At 42.2% G+C, this 24,145-nt stretch overlaps 1 protein-coding gene across 5 annotated transcripts in view; it reads right to left on the bottom strand.

Annotated features, from left to right (window-relative positions):
• The window catches only part of UTRN (utrophin), a 525,852-nt gene extending 507,248 nt beyond the window's left edge, over positions 1-18,604 (bottom strand). For 2 of the 5 annotated variants that reach the window (XM_081250827.1, XM_081250825.1), the window contains exons 1-2: positions 18,132-18,603; positions 13,095-13,259 (exon numbers count right to left, since the gene is read on the bottom strand). In XM_081250827.1, the coding sequence (XP_081106953.1) occupies positions 13,095-13,173 (79 nt within the window). In that variant the 5' untranslated portion in view covers positions 13,174-13,259; positions 18,132-18,603. Of the gene's footprint in view, positions 1-13,094; positions 13,260-17,483; positions 18,102-18,131 lie in introns of those variants that run through there. The other 3 variants (XM_081250822.1, XM_081250824.1, XM_081250823.1) reach the window with 3 other exon arrangements.
• Positions 18,605-24,145: the final 5,541 nt, after the last annotated feature.

Raw genomic sequence — 24,145 nt, 5'->3', positions numbered from 1 at the left:
TCCTAAATTTATCTTTCATGCTGCCGACTGAGTTATCTTTCTGATAAACAATACTGAGCCCGTTCGACATTAACCCACTTAAAATCCTGTAGTGGCTCCCTACAGGGAAAAGATCAAACCACTTAGCATGCTTCAAAAGAGCTTTCAAGGGCTTCCCTGGTGGCGCAGTGGTTGAGAGTCCGCCTGCCGATGCGGGGGACGCGGGATCGTGCCCGGTCTGGGAAGATGCCACATGCCGCGGAGCGGCTGGGCCCGTGAGCCATGGCCGCTGAGCCTGCGCGTCCGGAGCCTGTGCTCCGCAACGGGAGAGGCCGCAACAGTGAGAGGCCCGCGTACCGCAAAAAAAGAAAAAAAGAAAGAAAGAAAGAAAGAGTGAACAAGAGGGAAGGAGATGGATTGTGGCTCTGTGATCCATCGAAGACTGATGCTTGAAACATGGGGGTTTCAAAACTAAGGGGTGGGGAGGGAAGAAGAATCAAGCACAGAAAACAAAGTAAGCCATGTCCCAAAGGCAAGAAAAGGACGACTGGCCTCCCTCACAGGGTATTTTGCAGGCGGTGGACGGTTGGGGGCAGCTAGAAAGATAGGACAGCATCAGACTTCCCTAAATGTTTCATTGAAACATACATGCAAATGAGTTCCCCTCTCTGAGCAATCTGCCTTGATGCCAGGTCCCTAGAATAAGATCTGTGCTACATCAAGTTCTCAGTAAGGCCAGGCCCAGACAGAGGGCAAGCATGTGTGTGCGTCCTCCAAATACCAACACTCTTCTAACAGCCTACATCTCTTGAAAAAGCACACGTAAGTTAAAATAATTCAAGTCACTCTGATAACTTTTTACAGACAAAGCATTAAAATGGGATTTAACATATGAGGAAGGGTCTGTTATATTATAGAACTGGCCACTGATACCACATGTAAAACTACAAAAATAAATACCTTTACATCCTTCAGTATAACATTTTCTAAACACCTATGAAGGGACTATATACGGTAAAAAAGTAAACTAGAGCATACATGGAGTTTTATCTCAGAGCCCCCCGAGAAGGTGGCTTTTGGATAAGGCCAGGAGCCTTCAACACCACATAAGACGCAGATTCACTCTCCCAGCTCTGAGTCATACTTGTACTTTAAATTTTAAAAGACAGTATAATGCAAATCATATACCTGATAAAGGGTCATGTTGGTTGCAACCTTTAGAGCTCCCTGAGTAAAATCTGAAATTGGCCCCCATACACAAAGGGCAAGGAGAGATGGAAGAAAGAGGCAGAGCACTCCTCATTGGTAGGTGACAGGTTTAATAAGCAAGGGAACTTACATAGGAGGCTTATCTTTGGTGACAGCAAGATGAGTAGATCTCTGCCTGGCCAAATTCTTAAGCGTTTATATGGAGTCCTTAAGGGATTTAGTAATATATATGATCCAGATGGTCTCAATAACACATTACTCTCTCAAGGCTACATCCCTGAAGTAGCTCCTAGTGTAGGAAGAGTGAGTGGAACATATATTCCAAGGATGGGGAGGGGGTGAGGAGGCTCTGATTGCCTGGATCCTCCTTGCAGGTCAACCAGCAGTCACATCCCCTCGATGACCTCCTCCAACAGGTTAATATCCAAAATATATAAAGAACTAATACAATTCAATAGCAAAAACAAACAATCTAATTTAAAAATGGGCAAAAGATCTGAACAGACATTTTCCAAAAGAAGACATACAGATGACCAACAAACAGGTACATGAAAAGGTGCTCCACATCACTAATCACCATGGAACTGCAAATCAAAACCACAATGAGATAGCACCAGATACCTGTTAGAATAGCTGTTATCAAAAAGACAAGAAATAACAAGTGTTGGTGAGGGTGTAGAAAAAAGGTAATTCTTGTGCACTGTTGGTGGGATTATAAATTGGTGTAGCCACTGTGGAAAACAGTATAGAAGTTCCCCGCAAAAAATAAAAACAGAACTACCATATGATCCAGGAATTCTACTTGTAGGTATTTACACAAAGAAAATGAAAACACTAAGTCGAAAAGATATATGCACCCCCAGGTTCACTGCACCATTATTTACAATAGCCAAGATATGGAAGTAACCTAAGTGTCCATCAACGGATGAATAAAGAAAATGTACATTGGAATATTTTTCAACCATAACAAAGATAGAATTCTTGCCCCTTGCAACAACATGAATAAACCTTGAGGGCATTATGCTAAGTGAAATAAGTCAACAGAAAAGGGAAAATAACCTCATGATCTCACTTATATGTGGAATCTTAAAAAAAAATCTCAAAGACACAGAGAACAGATTGGTGGTTACCAGAGGCAGGGGTTGGGGATGGGCATGAGTGAGGAGGGGGTCAAAAGGTACAAACCTCCAGTTATAAAATAAATAAGTCCTGGGGCTATAAAATACAGCATGGTGACTATAGTTAATAATACCGTACTGCATATTTAAAAGTTGTTAAGAGTAGATTTTAAAAGCTCTCATCACAAGAAAATAAAAGGTTACAACTATGGTGCTAGAACATATGTTAACTAGACTCATTGTGGTGAGTATGTTTCACAATATACACAAATATTGAATCATTATGTTGTATACTTGAAGCTCATATAATATTATTTGTCAATTATATCTCAATTTTCAAAAGACAGTATAATTTTTAAACTGGCAATATAACAATTCACTTTGAGAAATGGATCATTTACGACCTAGAACCAAATTTGGTTTTTAAGTCTATCTGTTTTGGGGTGGATTTTGGTTTTATTTTGTGGTCTATTTGTTTCAAATATATCTGAAAAGCCTTCCTCCTAAGGATGACAGGGGCCAGGGGCTGAGGGAGGGGGAAGAGGAGTTAGTGTTTAATGAAGACAGAGTTTCAGTTTGGGAAGATGAAAGAATTCTGGAAATGGATGGTGTTGATGACTGCACAACAATATGAATGTACCTTAATGCCCCTGAACTGTATACTTGAGAATGTTTTAAAAGGTAAATTTTATGTTATGTATATTTTGCCATAAAAAAAACATTATCCAAAAAAAAAAAAAATCACACACAAAAAATTTACCCACCCTTTGGTCAAAAGGGACAAACTTCCAGTGACAAGATAAAGTACTAGGGAAGTAATGTACAACATGATAAATGTAATTAACAATGCTGTATGTTATATATGAAAGTTGTGAAGAGAGTGAATCCTGAGTTCTCATAACAGAAAAAAATTTTTTTTCTACCTTTTAAATTTTGATTTTTTTTTTTTTTTTTTTTTTTGCGGTACGCGGACCTATCACTGTTATGGCCTCTCCCGCTGCGGAGCACAGGCTCCGGACGCGCAGGCTCAGCGGCCATGGCTCACGGGCCCAGCCGCTCCGCGGCATGTGGGATCTTCCCGGACTGGGGCATGAACCCGTGTCCCCTACATCGGCAGGCGGACTCTCAACCACTGCGCCACCAGGGAAGTCCTAAATTTTGATTTTATATGAGATGATGGATGTTCACTAAACTTACTATGATAATCATTTCATGCTGTATGTAAGTCAAATCATGATCCCTTAGGTATATACTGGACGCTTTAAACTTACACAGTGCTGTATGTCAATTATATCTCAGTAAAACTGAAGGAAAAAGTATTTATTCACACTTGCACAACCTCTGCACAAAAGTCTCTGTTCAAATAGAAATCATCAATCCCACTCAGGCCTCACCAGGTTGTCTCTTTGTAAGCCTCAACCTTAAAACTGCCTCAGGAATAGATCTCATCAAATTCTGAGACTGATCTCAAATTCCACACAATGACTTACAGAAAAGCAATTATGTATCTCAAACCACCCTGGAGGTTATTTAATCAATGAAGAAATGAATATTCCCTTCTGCATCTTCAAAGAGGTTAAAGATTAGAGCTCAAAGACTTTACTGCAAATAACTCAAGGACTATAGAGATTGGGGGTTTGGTGTTTGGTTAGGTTTGGTTAAATGAATATAAGGACATCCCAAGACCTCTGGGGTGTATTTATAGATCCTTAGGGAACTTGCTGTGGTGGTCCATACATCACTTAACTCCTAATTCATCATTGACAAAAAAAATCATTATTCATCTTTTAAAATTCACTCATTTTTAAATTACTTTATAGCAAAAAGAAAGTATAGTTATATTAAATGTAAGTACTAGATTTCACCTATTTAAAATTACAAAAACAAGGAGGCAAATACATATGTAACACCTTAACCTTAAAGATAAAACTAGCATAGGGCTTCCCTAGTGGCACAGTGGTTGAGAGTCCGCCTGCCAATGGAGGGGACACGGGTTCGTGCCCCGGTCCGGGAAGATCCCACATGCCGCGGAGCGGCTGGGCCCGTGAGCCATGGCCGCTGAGTCTGCGCGTCCGGAGCCTGTGCTCCGCAACGGGAGAGGCCACAGCAGTGAGGGGCCCACGTACCACACACAAAAAAAGAAATGCACCAAGTTTCATCACTCTCCTGACTCACTTTACACAGTTTTACCTTTGCTCAACATGACCAAAACCCTTCAGAATACAAGGCAAAAGAAAAAAATGTCCAATACGAAGAAATCCATTACCTCTTAAAATTATTTAAAAAGAAGATTTTGTAAGTAGAAATAATCTCAACATTTGACTATAGTTCTCCCTGCTCCTTTGAAATGCACAGACCACTTTCACTTTGGTTCCAAGAGTCTTAAGCCTGCCTCCTTTGTCCATAAATCAATGGCACTAAACAGAATAACCCTGCCGAGCTTGTTAAAACTCCAGATGCCGGGACCCCACCCCACTAACAGGATCGGAATCCCCAGGGGTCAATCTGACATGCAGCCTGAGTTAGGAACCGGATAGAGGCTGAACCCAAAACTGGACTTTCAAAATAAAAGCATATGTTTACATCTATGTAATTACTGAACTAATATTAAATCACAAGACTCACATAGCTGATGAGTAGCAAGAGAAGCAATCAATCAGTATTAACCTCAAAATGCTATTCTCCACCCCCAGGTCTTCTTCACGAAAATGCCCTACACCAAAATCTTAATTAGAACATGGCATGGAAGAAATGTGCAAATATTAAAACTATGGAATTAGAGAAGATGATCTAAGCAGATATTTTTTCAACCACGGCATTTTTCAAAGTTGTGCCACTTTCAAGACATAAAGTCATATTTTTTATTGGATTTCTCTGCTACATCAGAAATGCCATTATGTGCTTTCTTCTGCTCTTTGGGGAAAAAAATGTTACATAATTCAATGCTAAGATTATTGAACTGGACAGAAATCATAATTAGCCAACCACCCACCTACCAAAAAAAGTTCATTTGAAAATATTCACCTATGAAATGTTATTCTCCTGCTCTATATCATGAGCTCAATGGCTGTGACAAAATGGATTTTTTTTTTTTTTTTTTAGTAAATTGAGTTTTCAAAACCAATGTGAGGTTGTACCACTCCAAACCTTAATCTTAGCTGCCAGATGAGCCCACGCACAAACAGTTCCCCTTATTAGCTAGGCTAGGAGACCAAGCTTCTGACAGAGAAGGCCCACGGAATATAAAGAAATCTCAGGTGTTTGGTTGTGAAAAGGCATCAGCACCAAGGCCGGAGAGCTACGGGGGAGCCGGGCCCACCTGCCTCCCACGCTTGACGGGTGTTAATGGGGGAGCTGAGGAAGGAAAAGTGAAAGGACTGGATCCGGCTTAGATTCTTCAGTCCACAGCCATCATTTCGAAGGTAAATATATATTAAAAACTCACACTGACTCACCTTTCAAATACTAACCTGACTGTATTCATTATTAAACACTTACGGCGTACCAAAAAAATAGAAAGAGTAATACAGGAAACACCTCTGCCTCCACACAAACAGCTTAAGGAGAAAAAAAAATCTAACCAATACATGTGAAAGCCCCTGAGTAATCTTTCGCAATAAAATTTTAAGTAATTTTTACAACCATCAACGATATTGCATGTTCCCTTGTTCCCAGAAAATCAACGGTCTTGCATGTTCCCTTGTTCCCAGAAAATCATCCTGTTGGCATCTAGCTCAAATCTGGACTCAAATAAGGCTCAATAAAACTGAGTTTTCCGTTCTGTCTATATAATAAAGTGCTTCCACTGTTTAGAACATTGTCCACAATTCATGTTTTTCTCTCAAGAACAGATCACCGACACAGCTTTCACAACCCTAGTAACAGGTCATGAGAATCACATGAATACAGAAATCTTTTCTATGATGGCACTACTTCTGCATAATGAGGTATCAACACAGAGAATATTTTTATGCGCATGACAAGAATAGCTGCTCTCCTCTGCCGGGGTTGAATTTCCACCAGGGTCACTGTCCCTCACCACAAATCCCCAGGGCTCATGGAAAAAAACCAAATCTGCTCAAAGACTCCCTTCAAAGCACAGGTATTCCAGCCAAGTAAAGCTTCAGAAAAAAAAGAAGAACAAGAACAAGAACAAGAAGAAGAACTATTTTTCACAGTCCCTTAAACTCTTTAGGAAAATCTCCTCACAGATATTTCTTTAAACGAAAGAGAAAGAGGTAGACCAATGGGAAATACAACGTAACCACTGTCTTTCCTAAAGAAAGGCCTCTAAAAGATAAACAAATAAGGTAACTTTCCTCATAGTTTCATAAAACCCCATCTTGTTAAGCAAGTTTACTTTATTGCAAACATAGCATCTTTTTAGGCCTGCTATAAATGTAACCTGGTATATATAATATTCCATATTAAATAATTTGTTTTATTTTTATTTCACTGGCCTCTCTTTTCTTCTCTCTCCCTCCCCCTACTCCTACCAGCTCTTTCAACGCCAGATACCCATCTGGGCATCAGACCAGGACTTAAAACTGTGCCATATCGCAGTGCATCTGAAATCCACTACCTTTTTTTCACCCGTCAGTTAAAAGCCTTGAGCAGCAGGCAGGGGAAAAGAGAAAAGGGAATTCATGTCAGAAACAGATTATCAATTTTTCTACCTTCCACCCAGAGGACTGCTAACTCTTATTTTCCCCTTTGCTAACTCTTAACAGAGAACGACAGAGAACAGACACAATCATCAGGGCCAGGAGCAGCACGCTGTCTCCTGCAATTGGCCCTCCTTTAGCAGGGCTGGGATGCCAGCCGGAGGCCTGGAGCAACTCTGTCTCCCAGCCCAGGGTCCCAATCTTGTAACTACGAAGGAAGAGGATATATAAATACAACTGATACTCTGCAAATTTTCTAAGAGATAGATTTAGGTACAAAATAAAAAAGAACGTTCTGGCAGCAACAGCAACCTGGTAAATTAGGAAACTGGGCACTCTACAGAGGTCAAATGAGGGTTTCTAGAGTCAGATCACCTGAGTTCTCACCCCAGCTCTAGTACTTTCTAGTTCTGTAGCCCTTTTCATTGAATAGACATTCATTGCTCACCTACTGTGAGCTAGACACTGGGCTTGGTCCCAGGGATATATGGGTCCCTACTCTTGTAGAATTAAATTTTAGTAGGAAGGACATTAACAAGCACAAAAAATAAGAAAAGTACCAGATAGTGATAGAGCATATGGGGAACTTAAATATAGTGAGACAGTCAAGAATAACTGGGAGAGCTACTTTCTAAAGTCAGCAGGGAAGTTCTCTCAGAGGTGACACTGAAGCCTAGCTATAAATGACAAGAAAGAGCCAATCAGGCAAAGGCAGGGGAAGAGGCGTGTGCAAAGGCCCTGAGGTAGGTGTGACTGGGCCTTTGGAGAAATAGAAAGAAGGCCAGTGTGGCAAATTATTATACTTCTGTGTGGCTCATGTCTGTCATCTGTGAAGCAGTGGTTGTGAGGATTAAACTCTGAGCACCACAACTGCACACTGTATGTGTTCAGTAAATGTAAGTTGCTAGAATTATTATCATCAGTAAATGTAAATTGCTAGAATTATCATCATCATCATCAGTGAGATCCCGTCACTGGAGGTGTGCAAGCAGAGGCTGGGTGACCACCGCCCAGGCACGGCCAGGTGATCGGGCCTGTAAGGTTCCCTCAACAATTAGATCCCAGGATTACACAAGAATAGAAAAGGTGAAGAAAGAAATGATAAAACTGTTACACTCAGGCTTCCTGCCTAAAGGTTTTGAAAGAATGCTTTCAATCATACAGTGATGTGGAGTTTACCGACTAATTCATTCAACAAATGTTCCTATCTGAGAATCTCTGCTTCTAATCCCTAAACAGTCAAAATCCCCACTTGGAGCTAGTTGGCACAGTCTTTAGCCCTGAAGTCTACCCTCTTTAGGGGGCTTTGAGCTAAAACTTACCACACCAGCACTGAGAAGAACAGAAAAGGTTGACTTATTCTATGTTACTGGCATTAGTGTCAGCTATTGACAGAATAAAATAGCGGAGAGGATATTCTTTGATTTTATACATATCTCAAACCATTTTATTATTTCATGCTTAAAATGTTCCAAGCAGAAGTTTATGCATCACAGACTCCATTGACAACATATTTCACTTAAAAAAAATTCTTACTCTTGGCCTACTCTCAAAATACTTAATAAATTGTTAAACTTTCTGAAGCCCACTAATTCAGGCTGTCAAAGATGCACTCAACGGATGAATTTGACTTGCATGTTTTAAGTTAGGGAAAGATCTACTTTTACCCAAGCCCAGGCCCTGAATCATTAAAGGTCATACTCTTTCAAGCTCTTTTCTAAAAGTAATTCAAATCCAAGGCAAATGTATTACAACCATAAAGAAATGTATGACTTTTATATTCATGAAACTATTTCCTCACCTACTCTTGATATTTCAGATTTCTGCTTAGATGGTGAAAATGACTTTAAAAAATTATTAAACCTCATACACTGCATAAAGCAAATTAATATTGAATATGGTCAATATAAACAATCCTAATACCTTAACATAAAATGCACCAATATTTTTATGATGCCAGGCTTTTAGACTGTCCAAACTCAAGGATTTGGAGAGGAAGAGGAATCTTCATAAACCAAGAGATAAATTTACCAGTATAATCTCAACATCACTTCTCTTTTCCACCCTAATCTCTATCCCCTCCCCCATGGCTAGTCCCTCAAAAGGAAGAAACATAGAAAAATACATTTGAATCAAAATTCTCCTATAGGACAACATTCCCTTAAAAAAATGAAAAAGCAAAAATTCAGCATAGAACGCATCCAAGGAGGATCTTTAAAAATATGCATTATAGCTGAGTAATATTCCATTTATATATGTGCCACATCTTCTTTATCCATTCATCTGTCGATGGACACTTAGGTTGCTTCCATGTCCTGGCTATTGTAAATAGTGCTGCAATGAACATTGTGGTACATGACTCTTTTTGAATTATGGGATGGACCTAGAGTCTGTCATACAGAGTGAAGTAAGTCAGAAAGAGAAAAACAAATACTGTACACTAACACATATATATGGAATCTAAAAAAAATGATGAACATAGGCGCAGGACAGGAATAAAGACACAGACGTACAGAATGGACCTGAGGACACGGGGAGGGGGAAGGGTAAGCTGGGACAAAGTGAGAGAGTAGCATTGACACATATACACTACCAAATGTAAAATGGATGGCTAGTGGGAAGCAGCTGCATGGCACAGGGAGATTAGCTTGGTGCTTTGCGACCACCTAGAGGGGTGGGATAAGGAGGGTGGGAGGGAGACACAAGAAGGAGGGGATATGGGGATATACATATGCATATAGCTGATTCAATCTGTTGTACAAGAGAAACTAGTACAACACTGTAAAGCAATTATACTCCAATAAAGGTGTTAAAAAATATATGCATCATATGTAGATGATTCCTTTGACTTAATCTGAACTAAAGATCCCTGTTCAACATGTAAATTTTAGAGTACCATGAGAACTGACCACTGAGTTAATATTTACCTTAAAAGAATCCAAAAAGTGCCTTCCAGAAAGCAAGGTTGGAACTAATAGACCCATTCATATACAAATTTATCTACTGGTTTTTGCAACATAATCCAGCCAAAAGAATGTGATTCAGATCTCAGCTATGCAACTGCTAACTTTTCAATGTTTTTGAAGTAGGAGCCATCAAAAAAAAAAGAAAAAAAAAGTAATAGTCATCACCTTGGCATTAAAACACTTGAAGCAATTTGAGATTTTTAAGAATACTTTAAAAATTTAAGAAGTAATACAGTCTCATTGAAAAGCTTTAGAAAGTACATATGAGCAAAAAGAGAAAAATTATAATCCCCAAACGCCAAGATGACCACTATTAACATTTTAGTATACACTATGCAAAAATTTTTTGAAAAAAAAATATTTTTTACATAAATGACATCATATTGCACTTTGGCCTCTCACTGTTCTGGCTTCTCCCGTTGCGGAGCACAGCCTCCGGACACGCAGGCTCAGCGGCCATGGCTCACGGGCCCAGCCGCTCCGCGGCATGTGGGATCTTCCCGGACCAGGGCACGAACCCGTGTCCCCTGCATCGGCAGGCGGACTCTCAACCACTGCGCCACCAGGGAAGGGAAGCCCCTAGGGAAGCCCCTTGCACGTACTTTTTATGTAACATCAAGAACATATTTCTATGGTCATATACATACACATACATTTTTATGAATACATAATCTACTTTATGAATACATGCTAATTTAATTAGCTCCACTGAGTCTCTCTATGATTTATTCAAGTGCCCTACACTAAAAGGAACAGAGTAGGTTAACCATTGTTTCCTAAAATTATTTTGCCTATGACATCCTTATTTGAATTACACATTAGAACTTATGCTGCTTTCAAAATACTTTGGGAAATTATGCTTTCATCAATCCTCAATATTGGATTTTTATGGTGTTTATAATTTTTTTCTGTGACCAAATTTTTGCTTGTATATTTCTGTGTGTTCCCTAGGAACAAAACTCCAAAAATAGAGTTACTGGGCCAACTGGTATGCATATGTTAAAAACATGTAATAGGGCTTCCCTGGTGGTGCACTGGTTGGGAGTCCCCTGCCCATGGGCTCGAGCCCTGGTCCGGGAAGATCCCACATGCCATGGAGCAACTAAGCCTGTGTGCCACAACTACTGAGCCTGCACTCTAAAGCCCACGAGCCACAACCACTGAAGCCCGGGCGCCTAGAGCCCATGCTCTGCAACAAGAGAAGCCACTGCAATGAGAAGCCCACGTGCCACCACAAAGAGTAGCCCCCGCTCGCCACAACTAGAGAAAACCCGTGTGCAGCAGCGAAGACCCAATGCAGCTAAAAAATTAACTAAATGAATAAATAAAATTAAATTAAAAAACATGTAATAATTTTTGCCCAACTATCCCCCAATAGTGTATGAGAATAGTAAGTCTTTTGAAATAATCATTTTTAATTTAAAGAATAGTTTGAAAGTTATAGGTACTCATCATATATACCTAGTATTTTTAAACTTATAATAATTACTTTTTTATGAACATTGCTAAAGTACATAGTTATAAATATCAAAGGTCTTACTGTAATGGAGGTCGACTCAGGAAACTAAGAACATAACTCCTCACAATTTATAGAACATGACAAGCATGGATACATTAAATTGTCTCACGTTCATTTTCCTCCTTGTTACATTTATATATTTCTGGATATACATTCTATACTCTTAAGAAGATATTAGTAATCCCTTATATCGACATAGTACTCTATACTACTAAAGCATTTAAATCAAAAATAATTTGGAGGCAATAAAACATTCTCAGAGCATACTTTAAAATAAGATATTAAGCTGTACCCCCCAAAATATCCTTCAAGCTACACAACAGCATTTACATATTTAAAGCCAAGACTGTAATAACCAAAATCTTTACCAATCAACCAACAATAGTGTCATAGAGGGAAATGTATCTTAAATGTATATCTCTATTAATTTAGAGCTTATTTTCAGTGCATATTTCTCCAGATTCATACAATAAGAAATAACTTCCTAACATAAGTAAAGATGGTGCACACAGCAAAAACAGACTTTAGGTTCCTTTTATGGTTTTTTTTTTTTTTTTTTTTTGCGGTATGCGGGCCTCTCACTGTTGTGGCCTCTCCCGTTGCGGAGCACAGGCTCCGGATGCGCAGGCTCAGCGGCCATGGCTCACGGGCCCAGCCGCTCCGCGGCATATGGGATCCTCCCAGACCGGGGCACGAACCCGTATCCCCTGCATCGGCAGGCGGACTCTCAACCACTGCGCCACCAGGGAGGCCCATTTTTATGGTTTTAAAGTGACACTGGATGTAAGTTTATAGCCCAAAGTAACTCTCCAAGTTACTTAAGTATAGTGTTCACACCCAGGGTGGAGTTCTGTACAATTTTCAAAACTCAGAAAGGTCCTGCCTGCTCAAAAATGTCTCCCCATAGAGTCTATCTTAGAACTGTATTTGAAGCTTTTTAAAAATACAGAAATTTTTATTCAATAGCTCTGTAGTGGAGACAATGTATCTGCATTTTTTTTAAACTCCCCAATTGATTCATTTGTACAGCCAGAGTCAAAAAGCACTCAGTTATATAAAAAAATTGGGGGAGGGAGTGGTATCCTTAAGTCCCCAATTTAAATGTTCATATGAAAACCATTAATCTGTCTTAGTCTAGTTTATTATATTACCTAAGTGGAAACTGTGCCTCGAGAAAGTTCATAAGAAGTTTCAAAATGGGAAGCACAGGTAGGAAGACACCTGTTGGCCTAGAAATGGTCACCAAATGGGATGGAGGAAAGGCGGTATGGAAGCAAAACTCAAGAGGATCCATCCCAGCAGAAACCACAGTACTTCCTACTTTAAGCATCATTTTTTTTAAGTTGCATTTTGTGTTCAACGGGTTTCTTACAAATGAACAGCAATCAGCTAACAGGTGGCAGTTTCACCAAGCAATGCCAAGCAACATACCAGGAGACCAAGTTGGGTTGAGAAGTTAAGATAGGATACACAGAGATATTATATTACCATTTACAATGTAATAGTCATTTGTCAGAATTATGTTTCTCAAAAGAGGTCTGTCTCACAAGAACAGTACAAAACAAGCCAATAAAAACCTGTGTCTTCTAAGTAGTTTATGCATAAAAATCATTCGTTTTCTTAAGCTTCCATTACTTACCAGATCTGGACTTAATGATGTCACTGAACTCGTTCTGCCCATCGTCAGCCCTGGCCTCGTGTTCTCCATACTTGGCCATCTTAGCTGAGTTTCAATATAATCCAAAGACTTTACAAGGTCCTCTTTTTAAGACTTTCAGTTTTCTATAATGATCAACATCAATACCTAAAGAGAAATGGGAAAGTATTGATTTGAAAAAAATATATATATATGACTATAATATATATGTTGACATAGATATTAATATATATAACATATTACATATATTGCTATAATATACAGCTATAATATGTATAATGACTATATAATATATATGACTATAAATATCAAACTATACACATACATTATATATATAGTCATATACAGTTATATAAAGTTATATATAGTAACCATTCATTCAGCAAATATTCATTCAGAGACTCTGTGTAAGGCACTGATCTGGGCAATGGAAATATGACTATCAAAAAGAGACACAGCCTGTGCTATCTTGAAATTCATACACACCAAGCAATTAATTATATAATGAATTATTTCATTATAATACTAATATGTTACAAATGTATAAACAAGAAGCATAGAGTAGTATGAGCATACAGAAGAAGAATCTGATTTGCTCTGGGCAATTAAAGAAGGCTTTCTTGAAGAGGTGACATTTGAGCCAAGCCTTCAAGGATGAGATGAATTTAATTAGCCAAAAAGAGAGGTGGGAAGAGAATCTCCCATGTTAAGTGGCAGGAAGAATCATGGAGCATTCATGAATCTGAGCAAAGGCCAGTGCTTTTGGAGAGAACAGCCAAGAGGAGAGAGATCTGTTGAACTAGGTGAGGTAGACAGGACCAGGGACAGGGCCTTAGAGACCATGTCAAGGCTTTCCTAAAGAGCAGTGGGGGGACTTTCCTGGTGGCACAGTGGTTAAGAATCCGCCTGCCATTGCAGGGGAACACAGGTTCGATCCCTGGTCCAGGAAGATCCCACATGCCATAGAACAACTAAGCCTGTACACCATAACTACTGAAGCCCGTGCGCCCTAAAGCCCATGCTCCACAACAAGAGAAGCCACCGCAATGAGAAGCCCGTGCACCACAACGAAGAATAGAAGAGCAGACCCTGCTCTCGGCAACTAGAGAAGGCCTGCGCGCAGCAACGCAGACCCAACGCAGCCAAAAAAAAAAGAGCAATGGGAATCCAGTAGATGGTTTTAAGCTGGGAAGCAACATGATTGTGGCCTAAATAAGGGTAAATGGAAAGAAGTGCGTGGACTTGGGGTATATTAGATATTAAGTAAAAGTCAATAGGATTTGGAAACTGATTGGATATGAGATGCCCAGGATACTGAGGTGCAAAATGACTGCCCAATTTCGGCTTGGGCAATTGAGTCATTTACTGAGCTGGGGAACACTGGAGGATGAGCCTCTAAAGGAAGAAATAATGAGTGTGATTTGGATTTACTGAGTTTGAGATGCCTCTGAGATATACAAGTGGAGATAACAAAAAAGTCTGATCTCAGGAATGGTCTGGATTATATATAAATCTGGACGGTTACATGTTATATCCATTGACACAGATTGTATTCTGGAAAACACATCATGAAAATTCTGCTGAGAATACATATCACTCAAAATAATTTTAATCTTTAGCAATTAATTAGTCAGAGGCACCTTTAAAATTTAAAGAATTGAGGATTCTATCCTGCAGTACCACTTTTTTTTAAGAATGTCAATAATAATAGCTCTAGTACTCTCTGGAACACAATGCCCAAACAATCCAAACAGAATCAGAATTCAAGTTTAAGTTCAGCAACTTGGCTATATCCTAACATCCCCTATGAGCACCCCAAATGCCAATTAAATAAATTAATCATTTAATTGGGAATATAACAGTCAACACATCCAAATATTAATCTACAAGCAACAGACATTAATTCACATATTACAATAGATATCACAACCAAAGTTTACATCTAACTAGGATTAGACAACTCAGTTCTTTATTTCAAGGATACACCATGTGGCATTATTATTTTGTAATATATTTCATTTCACATATTTATGAAATAATTAGAAGTTTTACATATTACAATGTTTTATGACATAACATTCAAGAAAACACCATATTATTTTATAATATATAAATATATAAAATATATTATTTTTTCCTTACCAGTTAGGAAAAAGGTGTGTTCTAATAATAAAGAGATCAAAATTACCTTAGAAAAATGTTTTAAGTGTTAAAGTGTTTGACGTCCATGAAAACTGTGGTGGATTGCTAAAGCTTTAGGAACAATTTCCTCTCTAGAAGGGAGGAATACATGGATTGGATCGTCAGCCTGCCAGATTTTGTGAGGGTATAAAAAACATTTTTCATTTTTTATATCGTCCACTACTGTTATACTTTATGGATTATTATGTAATTAAGTTCTTTTTGGGGGGTACATAACTGCAAAAGATTTGCTGAATTCTTACGTGTATTTTATTATATTCAAGAACCAAAAACTTTGTTCAGAAGAATGCACATAAAAGTTCATTATGGAAAATCAGTTTTGCCCCCCAAAAATTCTCTTTATTAGAAGCAACTAATTATTCCCTTTGAAAGATATTTCTAATGCTCTCCTTCATAAGTGGTCTTAGCCAAAGGTCTTCTTCAACACTTTCCAAAGACTTTTCCCAGTCCCTAGAAGTAAACTGTTCACACAGAACTTTATTTCATTTGCACATTAATATTCCTTCATCATAATATTTTATTTTGCCACTACTTAAGATAAACTCTCAAATTTTCTCTTCTTTATATGCTACAAAGATAGAGCAGTAAGGGGGATCAGAGGACAAGGAAAGAATGGGAAGGTGGGAGAAGCACAGAAGACCATTTTAACAGTAACAGATACCCACTGACTGACACTTGGTGCCACTAATGGGCAGGGGTCTCCAAGCTGAGTAACATATGGCAGCAATTCATTATTGGTTGTCAGAAGACAGATCAAACTTTCATCACTAACAATGTGCCTCCGTGTGACCCTCCACTTCTACATCAATAATATGGAAGCAAGGCCATTTTCCACACCAAGCTAGGTGAGAAACAGAATAAATGAATGGGATATTGCTTTACAAGCTTTAAACCCTCTACAGCTGTAATTTATTGTTACCTCTGCTCTAGGTTCTGTTGCCTCGTAATGATGTTCTGCACAGTTTAGTCAGCTCTTTCTCACTGAAACCAATACACTCTATATTCACCAGCTTTCTTCAGAACGTCTCTGGCTGTCATATGGACCAGAAGCCGTGAGAGTGTGACAATAAACCCGGGTTGAAAGTATGGGGGTTGGCTTTATGGGCAAATCTAATGTTTTAATTTTTTTTTTAATTTGGAAATTACAAAATGTAAGAATACAAACATGTCTAACAATGTGCAGTTATGATGGAAATATGGTGTGGGTCCTTAGGCAAAAACTGTTCATTCATTTACACCGGGAACCAAAACCTAAGAATGCTAGAGAGAGTGGAAAAGGAAGCCCAGAGGGCCAGAGTTTGCGGCTCCGCGTGAAACTTAGTAAAAGACACCGCCCAGTGCCAAGAACTGCCATTCATTCTCGGAAGCGCTCCAAGGGAAGGTTCATGCTGTTGTGGTTAATGCTGTTAACAGGGGCAATCAATTGTAGGTAAACACCTGAAGGAGAGTTAAAGAGCTGTCTCATCGGTCCCATAAATGCGGGTCCAGGGGGCGGGGAATGACTCCGCGTAAACCTTGGCCCTCGCCGCCCGGCCCTCTGGAAGCCAATGCACCCAGGAGCTTCGCATTCCAGCAGCTCTCGCCTGACTCGCGGCGCTATCGGCAGGCTGCGTGCCCCGGGCCCACTAGCAACCAGTCCGGAGGGGCCCACCCGACTTCCTGAGGCCCATGCAAGTTACAAAGGAATGGATGAGGCTACTGCCGGGGGTCCCTGAGGCCGCGAGCTCCCGCCCGAACCCCGGGAATCGGGGCTTCGCCGAACTCGGTTCACGCCCGCTACGGCAACTGACCGTACCAAGGGGAGTTCCATGAAGAACCGACCCGCGAGGCCCTGGTGACCCAGGTGACCTGGAGGTTGGTAAAGAGGAGGCTCTCCCCGGGGCATCCCTGTGAGAGGGGCTGTTAAACCCAGGTAAGACCCGGGCTCCCCAGTTAAGCGTAAAACAAAGTGAGAGTTCCCTGGCTCTTCGAAGTCGGACACGTTTTCTCCTCCCCTTAAAACAACCCTGGCACGAGTCCCTTTGGTAATCTGGGGCTTGGCGAAAAAGTTCACTTTTAACAGCGTGCCTTCTAAAAGTTGCACAGCCTAAAATTAGTGCTGTCTTGGTTTTTAAGGGGCCTTGGGCAACCAGAGCCTCGGACCCGGAGCCACAAAGGGACATGAATTACCTTACCACTTGCAGCAAGAGATGCCAAGGGTCCGGGAAACCAGAAGAGGCGACCGCTCGGGACTACGCACCGACCGAGCGCCCCTCGTCACCTCTCCAAAGCCCCACCCTCGGGAGCAGCAACGGCCCGGAGGTCGAGCACGTTTCCTGCCAGGCGGATAGCTGGGAACCTCTCCCCACCCTGTCCTTGCGGACACCTCCGGGGCCCCGCCTTCCCGGGGCTGGGGTGTGTGTGACAGGCCCTCTAGGAAGCCACGTCCCCTCTTGGAGATCACTGGCCCGGCGCGCACGGAGGCGCGACCCTCTCACCCTAGCCGGGAGGAAGACTGGGGGAGTCAAGACGGAGCCCGGAACCAGTAGGAGGAGTTTGGGTCGTTCGCTACTACACGGATTCCGAGGACCTTCTCGCCCGAGCTCTCTCCACGTTTCTGGCATTCTCTGTCCCGCCGCGGGGAGCTGAACTGGGGTTCCAAGGAAAGTGCAAGCAAAAGTTGGTTATGTCTTAGGCTCAGCCTTGAGAAGGAGCTCGGGACGCTGATCCTGGGCGCGGGAGCCGCAGTAAAGTCCATCCTCCCCGCAGCCTACGCCCCGTTTCCCCGGGGCTGCGGTCACATTACCCGGCCCGAGGCTCAATAATGCATGGACTTACCTGCTCCCGTGACCCGCGGGCCCTCCTCGCCTGTCCGCCGCCGCCGCCGCGTCCTAAGCGGGCCGAGGGCTCCTCTGCTGTGTTTGAGGCGTAGTAATCGCGGGGGTGTGTGCGAACGTGAGCTCTGTGATGCGGTATTTTTTAAAAAGGAACTATGGAAAACCAGACAAGATCCGAAAGAAAAAAAAAATTTTTTTGACACCCGACTGAAAACGCCCCTAACTTGTGCAATCTTCCTGCCCCGTAGTTCCTCCAAAAACAAAAACAAAACAGTCCAAGTGCAAACCTGGAATGGGCGCGCAGGCACCAAGTTTGCCAAACACTAGAGAGTTTTCCGTCTGCTGAAATGACCCTCAAGGAGGGGGGCACCGCTCCCCGAGATTCCCCAATCGGCTTCGGGAGCCGGAGGCTCCTCCTCGCCCCTCGGCGGGAGAAAGCCCGCTGCAGGCTGCGGCTGCCCACTCCCCTCCTCAGAGGAAAGGCGACTCCACAACTTTGTGCGCGAGCGGCTCTTTCCTCCGGCTCCGCCTCCTCCCTCCCCGCCCCCCCGCGGGCCTGCCCCTTTGTTGGCGAAGGGAGAGGAGCGCCGGAGGCCCTGGAGGCAGGGGAGGGCGCAGGACCGCCGGGGTGCGCGTGGCCGCCCTCCTGGGAACTGACTCTTGTCCGGGCACTCGGGGTTCGCTCTCCCGAGGAGGAGGGGGACGAGCAGGTCCGGCCAGCCGCTCCCCTCCCCCTCGGCTCTGCAGCCCCGCTACCGCAGGGCCGGCAACTTTGTTCCGGGAGATCAGCTCCTCTCGGCTCCGGGTTCGGCCCCGGCCCGGCCCAGGCGGCCACCGCAGGCTGGGCTCCGGGAACGTGGCGACCGGGGTCACCTGACCGCGCGCCCCGTCAATCAGCACCCGCCCTGCGCGCCCTCCCCGGCTGCAGCAGCCGGGCTGGTGCTCGGCTGGCCTGGGGCGGCGCACCCGGAGTGGACTGTGAGTGCCGAGAGCCCAGAGCTAGCATGGATGCCTCGTGCTGACACGATCCCCTTTATTCAGATTATCCGAAAATGTGAGTCACACCCACACCAGGCAAACCTGGTCTTTAGTCAGGGTGGTTTTCTTTCTCCCATCTCAGTGTGCTGATGTTGCTGAATTTGGGGTCCTAGTTCCAAGGGTATATTTATTTTATATAATTTTCTTGGTGTCATTTTTAATGTTAAGAAAAACTTGAAATTTTGTTTTACATTCGTTCATACGTACAAATACTGTTTGCGCTGACCTTGTTTTTCTATTTTTCCAATATACATACACACAAACATCTATTACAGAGCCTGTTGCAAGGCTGAGGTGACGGCAAAATATGAGTTTGTGCTGTGTGTGAATTTTTCTTACTTACGTATGTCATTCTCAGTGTGTTCCTGTGATTCTTTTACATGATCATCACACTTGGGAGGCGGAAAAAAAAAAAACAGCAACCTAAATTCCTAGTTCGTATAAACAATGAGGAAAGGATGATTGATAAGGGAGCTCTGGTTTATTGCTGGTTTAATATTTGAGAGTTAACAATTTTCGAGGTAGTAAAGATAAACCACTAGGGGCCTTAAACAAATTTTTCAGAAAGAACTCACTAGTCTTTTATTAATTATAAAGTACAAGTTTCCCCAGTCCATTGGGGGGTGGGGGGAGGTTCTGAAAGATAGTATTCCTTATAAAGTCTCTAGCTTAGCCTCCTTCCTTTGGGGGGATTTTCTTCACCTAAGCCAAATAAAATCCAGAAGATTAATAGGAAGTGGGTATAATTTATTCATCCACTTTCATTCATTCATTCATTTTACAAACACCAGTTTGTGGCCTGCCAGTTCCACTGGCGCTGTGAATAATGCAAAGATAAATCTGAGATGTTGCCTTAAAGAACTTCAAATCCAGTAAGTGAGATAAAGCAAGTAAGTAAGGAAATGCAAGATCCGCGATAAGTGCTGTAAGAAAAGGACAGATCAAGTGCTTTTTGAGTCTGGCTGTATCAAGGGAGACTGAGGTTTCTTTTAACTGATAATTCTACAGACCCTTAAAGCTGCTCATCATGCCCTGTATCCCGGTGGAGTTGATGGAAACTCAGATTGCTTCCTTTAACATAAAACCACACTGGAGCGTCTGAGGATTTCATTACTTAAAATTATTTAAGTGAAAAGCACTTTGTAAATTGCAAAGTGATACACAAATATTTATTTAACCCAAAATTTTGGAAAAACACAGTCGTTTGGGGACATAGAATTTCTGAGTTTTCAAGCTCTGAGGGGATGTTTAGCTAAGCTTCCTGGAAAACCTAAGGAAAGGGACACATGGGACAACAGCCTCCATCTCTATGATACTGACTCCAGCCATGCTGGAGCCCAGCTTCAGGGGTTTATGGGTGCCTTACCTGGGAACCTGTGCCTTACCTGTTTCTAGCCCTTCTCCCCTCACTCAGAGACTGATATTCTCTGTAGGCCATGAGCAAAAGGAGCCAAAGAACTTCCTACTGCTGGGATAACCAAGCGTCCCACTCTGGTCCTGCTCCCTGTTTGCTTTGTAAGTAAGGAAACCACATTTAATGGGAGATTTTGACCTCGGAGGAGTACGTTTCCACAGAGCAGACAGTGTGAACTTCCTTCACAGCCTGAGAATAGAGCTGAGGGGAAAGTGGAGACAGACTATAAGGATGTGGGTAGCAGTTACTGCCCCTGCGACCAACATTCCAGCTGCAGTCCATATGCCTGTGATGAGGTTTTGTCTGCCCACCTCGAAGATGGATGTAGAACATTCAGAGAAAGTGATAGGAATGTGGCCTGGATCTGCCATTAATCCAAACTCTGAATTGCCTCACAGTCACCAGAGAACAGTGAAAATTCAAGAAAACTGAACTGATAATCTCTGGGATAAAGCCCTTGACATAGGAGAAAATATGATGATATGAGTATCGATTTCTATATAAAGATTTAGGCATGTGTAGGTATACATAATATACAGAGACGTGATTCTACATAGATACGGTTCGTATACAGGAAACTGCATCCTAACATAAGAGCCAAAAAGAAAACTTTATGACTAAACTTTTATGCAAAATTATAAAAACAGTTTCTCTCTAAACGATAGAAAACTGGGGAAATGCACAAAGCAAGGCACTCCTTCAGCTTTACCATTGGTGTTGACTGTGAATAAATACCCCATATGGAAGCATTTAAAAGAGGGACATAAGCTGGAGAATTTACCTCATCTTTTTCAGGTCAAGAAAGTATAGCTCTGTGGCTTATGTATAATAAAACTATAATATTTGCTGAATATTGTTGCTAAATTCTTCAGTCAAATGTCTAATACTTGTGCAAGTTGAAGAAACCTATAAATAAAATTCATTGATATAATTAAAGAAGCAAAGAGATAATAATATATGAAATTTTTAGAGGATAATTAGCACAAAGGCAGAGTTTCTTACAATTTAGTGAACTTAAGAATCACCAAGGAGCATATTTTAAATTCAGATTGCCTGCCAGCTCCAAGAAATTCTGATTTACTAGGTCTGGTGAGGCCCAGGAAGCTGCAGTTTTAACAAGCAACACGTGAGGTTAGATCAGGATGGTTGGGGAATTGCACTTTGAGCCACTGTTCCCTAAGGGGCTGGCCTCAAATAGGCCACTATGGTTGATTGGATGGGTCTAGAAATTGCCCTAGGAGAAAAAAAAAAATCCATACTGGATCCATCATACTTTCAAACTACCCACAATTAGCCTTAGCTCTTTGCATTCAAGTGTTTCATTTGGTTGTGGATCACCCTTGAGATTACCAGAGGTCATTCACACCTCAGGAGCCTTCTGGGCAATTCAGCCTGCTCGGTGGTACAAAGCCTGCCCGGATGCTCTGCAGGGAAGGTCTGATGGCAGGAGGCCAAGGAGGAGAGGACTGTGGAGGGTATGAGAGCTGAAATGCAGGGTCCAGAGAAGCTAAGGACAAAGTACAAGGACTAAGCTGTTGGGGAGAAAAGAGCAACTGATACAAAAGGAGACAATAAAGGAGGCTCTGAAACAGAAGAAAGAGGAGCAGAGAGTAGAGAGTGTAAACCCAGAACAGCTCCTTCAGGTGTGCCTGCCCACTGGCAACCAGAAAACTGGCGTTAGCATCCGTGTTACTTTTACTTGGTTTCATGTACTTTGCATAATTTTATCACGTTGGTAGTCGCAGGGATTTTACAGAGTCTCTCCTTCAACCCTCTAATTTTGTGGGTAAAGAAACAAATGAAAGATGCAAAACTGACTAAGGAGTGCATTTAGGTAAAAAACAACCTATTGGCAGAAAATGTCCAAATTACTAAGAAGGGAAAAGAGCATCGCTATGTTATGTAAGTTCATTCTTAACCTGAAGGAGGAGGAGGGCAGAAGATAATGTAGCTGAAAGATAACAGGCTGGATTTAAGTTACCTAAGTGCTAATTATTATATTGATAGTTCTCAGCTATATGACCTTGTGGACCTTAACCTTTAACTTCCTGTCTGTGAAGTAGAAAGAATATCTCCCTCAAATGCTGTTGTGAAAATCAAATGAATTACTTAATAAAAACTATTTATCACAAAGTTTCGCACTTTTAAACTTTTATTTTATTCCCACCTCTTTCTCTTAATTTAAGAAGATTTGGAGCCATCTTGTAATCATCTTCATTTATTATTTTTTTTGAAAACATTCCTGGAGCTCCCATTATCTGCTGAGGGGCTGGGTGTACCAATGGGAATAAGCCACAGTAGCTCTCTTCAAAAAGCTCCTGTCTAGTGAGAGAGACCAACACATAGATGGACAACTATAAATTAATATGGGTGCACCAGTGCAGCCAAGATGTAACATGAGCCTGGAGAGGAACATGTAACCCAATAGGAGGAGACAGGGACAGAGGGGTATCAAGAAGTGACACCTGAGCTGAGCCACAGGGGTCATAAAGGACATCTATTGTCTTGCCTCTGCCCAGCATCTTTTCTATTCTTTTGGAAGGAATGTTACCTCTTCCTTTAGGTAATTGCTCTTCTCCTGCGCCAATCCAATTTTGTGGGGCTGTCAATCACTTCTCCATCTTGCCTTGGGGTGGGCTTATGACTTGGAAACAGCCAATCATAGGCCTCAACCCCAGTGATAGTGATTAACCTGAAGAGAGGATGGGAGATCCAGGCTAGGCCCATCTGAGTCCTTCCAGGGGAGTTTTCATAGTGACACAGGACGGGAAACTTCTCTTTTTTTTCTCTTTGGAATTAGTGAACTGGAGTAGCATAAGATGGAATCCCTCCACACCCATCTCCTGCTCCTACGGCTAGCTAGAGTTCTGTACCTACAGAGGAGAAAATGAAAGCATCACACCAGGAGCTGAATAAATATGGAAAAAGAGACTTGAGGATGTAAGAGTCCCTGGAAGGCAGTGCCCTTTTTATAGCTCCCTTTTTTCTGAATGCTAACCTATGTTGGAATTCTATCACTTATGACTGAACGAGCCCAGTGTAATATAAAAATTAACCAGGTAGGGCTTCCCTGGTGGCGCAGTGGTTGAGAATCTGCCTGCTAATGCAGGGGACGCGGGTTCAAGCCCTGGTCTGGGAGGATCCCACATGCCGTGGAACAACTAGGCCCGTGAGCCACAATTACTGAGCCTGCGCGTCTGGAGCCTGTGCTCCGCAACAAGAGAGGCCGCAATAGTGAGAGGCTCGCGCACCGCAATGAAGAGTGCCCCCACCTTGCCACAACTAGATAAAGCCCTCGCACAGAAACGAAGACGCAACACAGCAAAAATAAATAAATTAATTAATAAACTCCTACCCCCAGCATCTTCTTTAAAAAAACAAAAAAAGGGCTCCCCTCGTGGCTCAGTGGTTGAGAGTCCGCCTGCCGATGCAGGGGACGCGGGTTCGTGCCCCGGTCCGGGAGGATCCCGCATGCCGCAGAGCGGCTAGGCCCGTGAGCCAAGGCCGCTGAGCCTGCGCGTCCGGAGCCTGTGCTCCGCGACGGGAAAGGCCACAAGAGTGAG

This window comes from Mesoplodon bidens (genome assembly GCF_964165515.1).
Source record: "Mesoplodon bidens genome assembly, chromosome: 12".
Classification (NCBI taxonomy): Eukaryota; Metazoa; Chordata; class Mammalia; order Artiodactyla; family Ziphiidae; genus Mesoplodon; species Mesoplodon bidens.
Note: the sequence above shows the minus strand (reverse complement) of the source record. Positions and strands in the feature narration are given on the sequence as shown.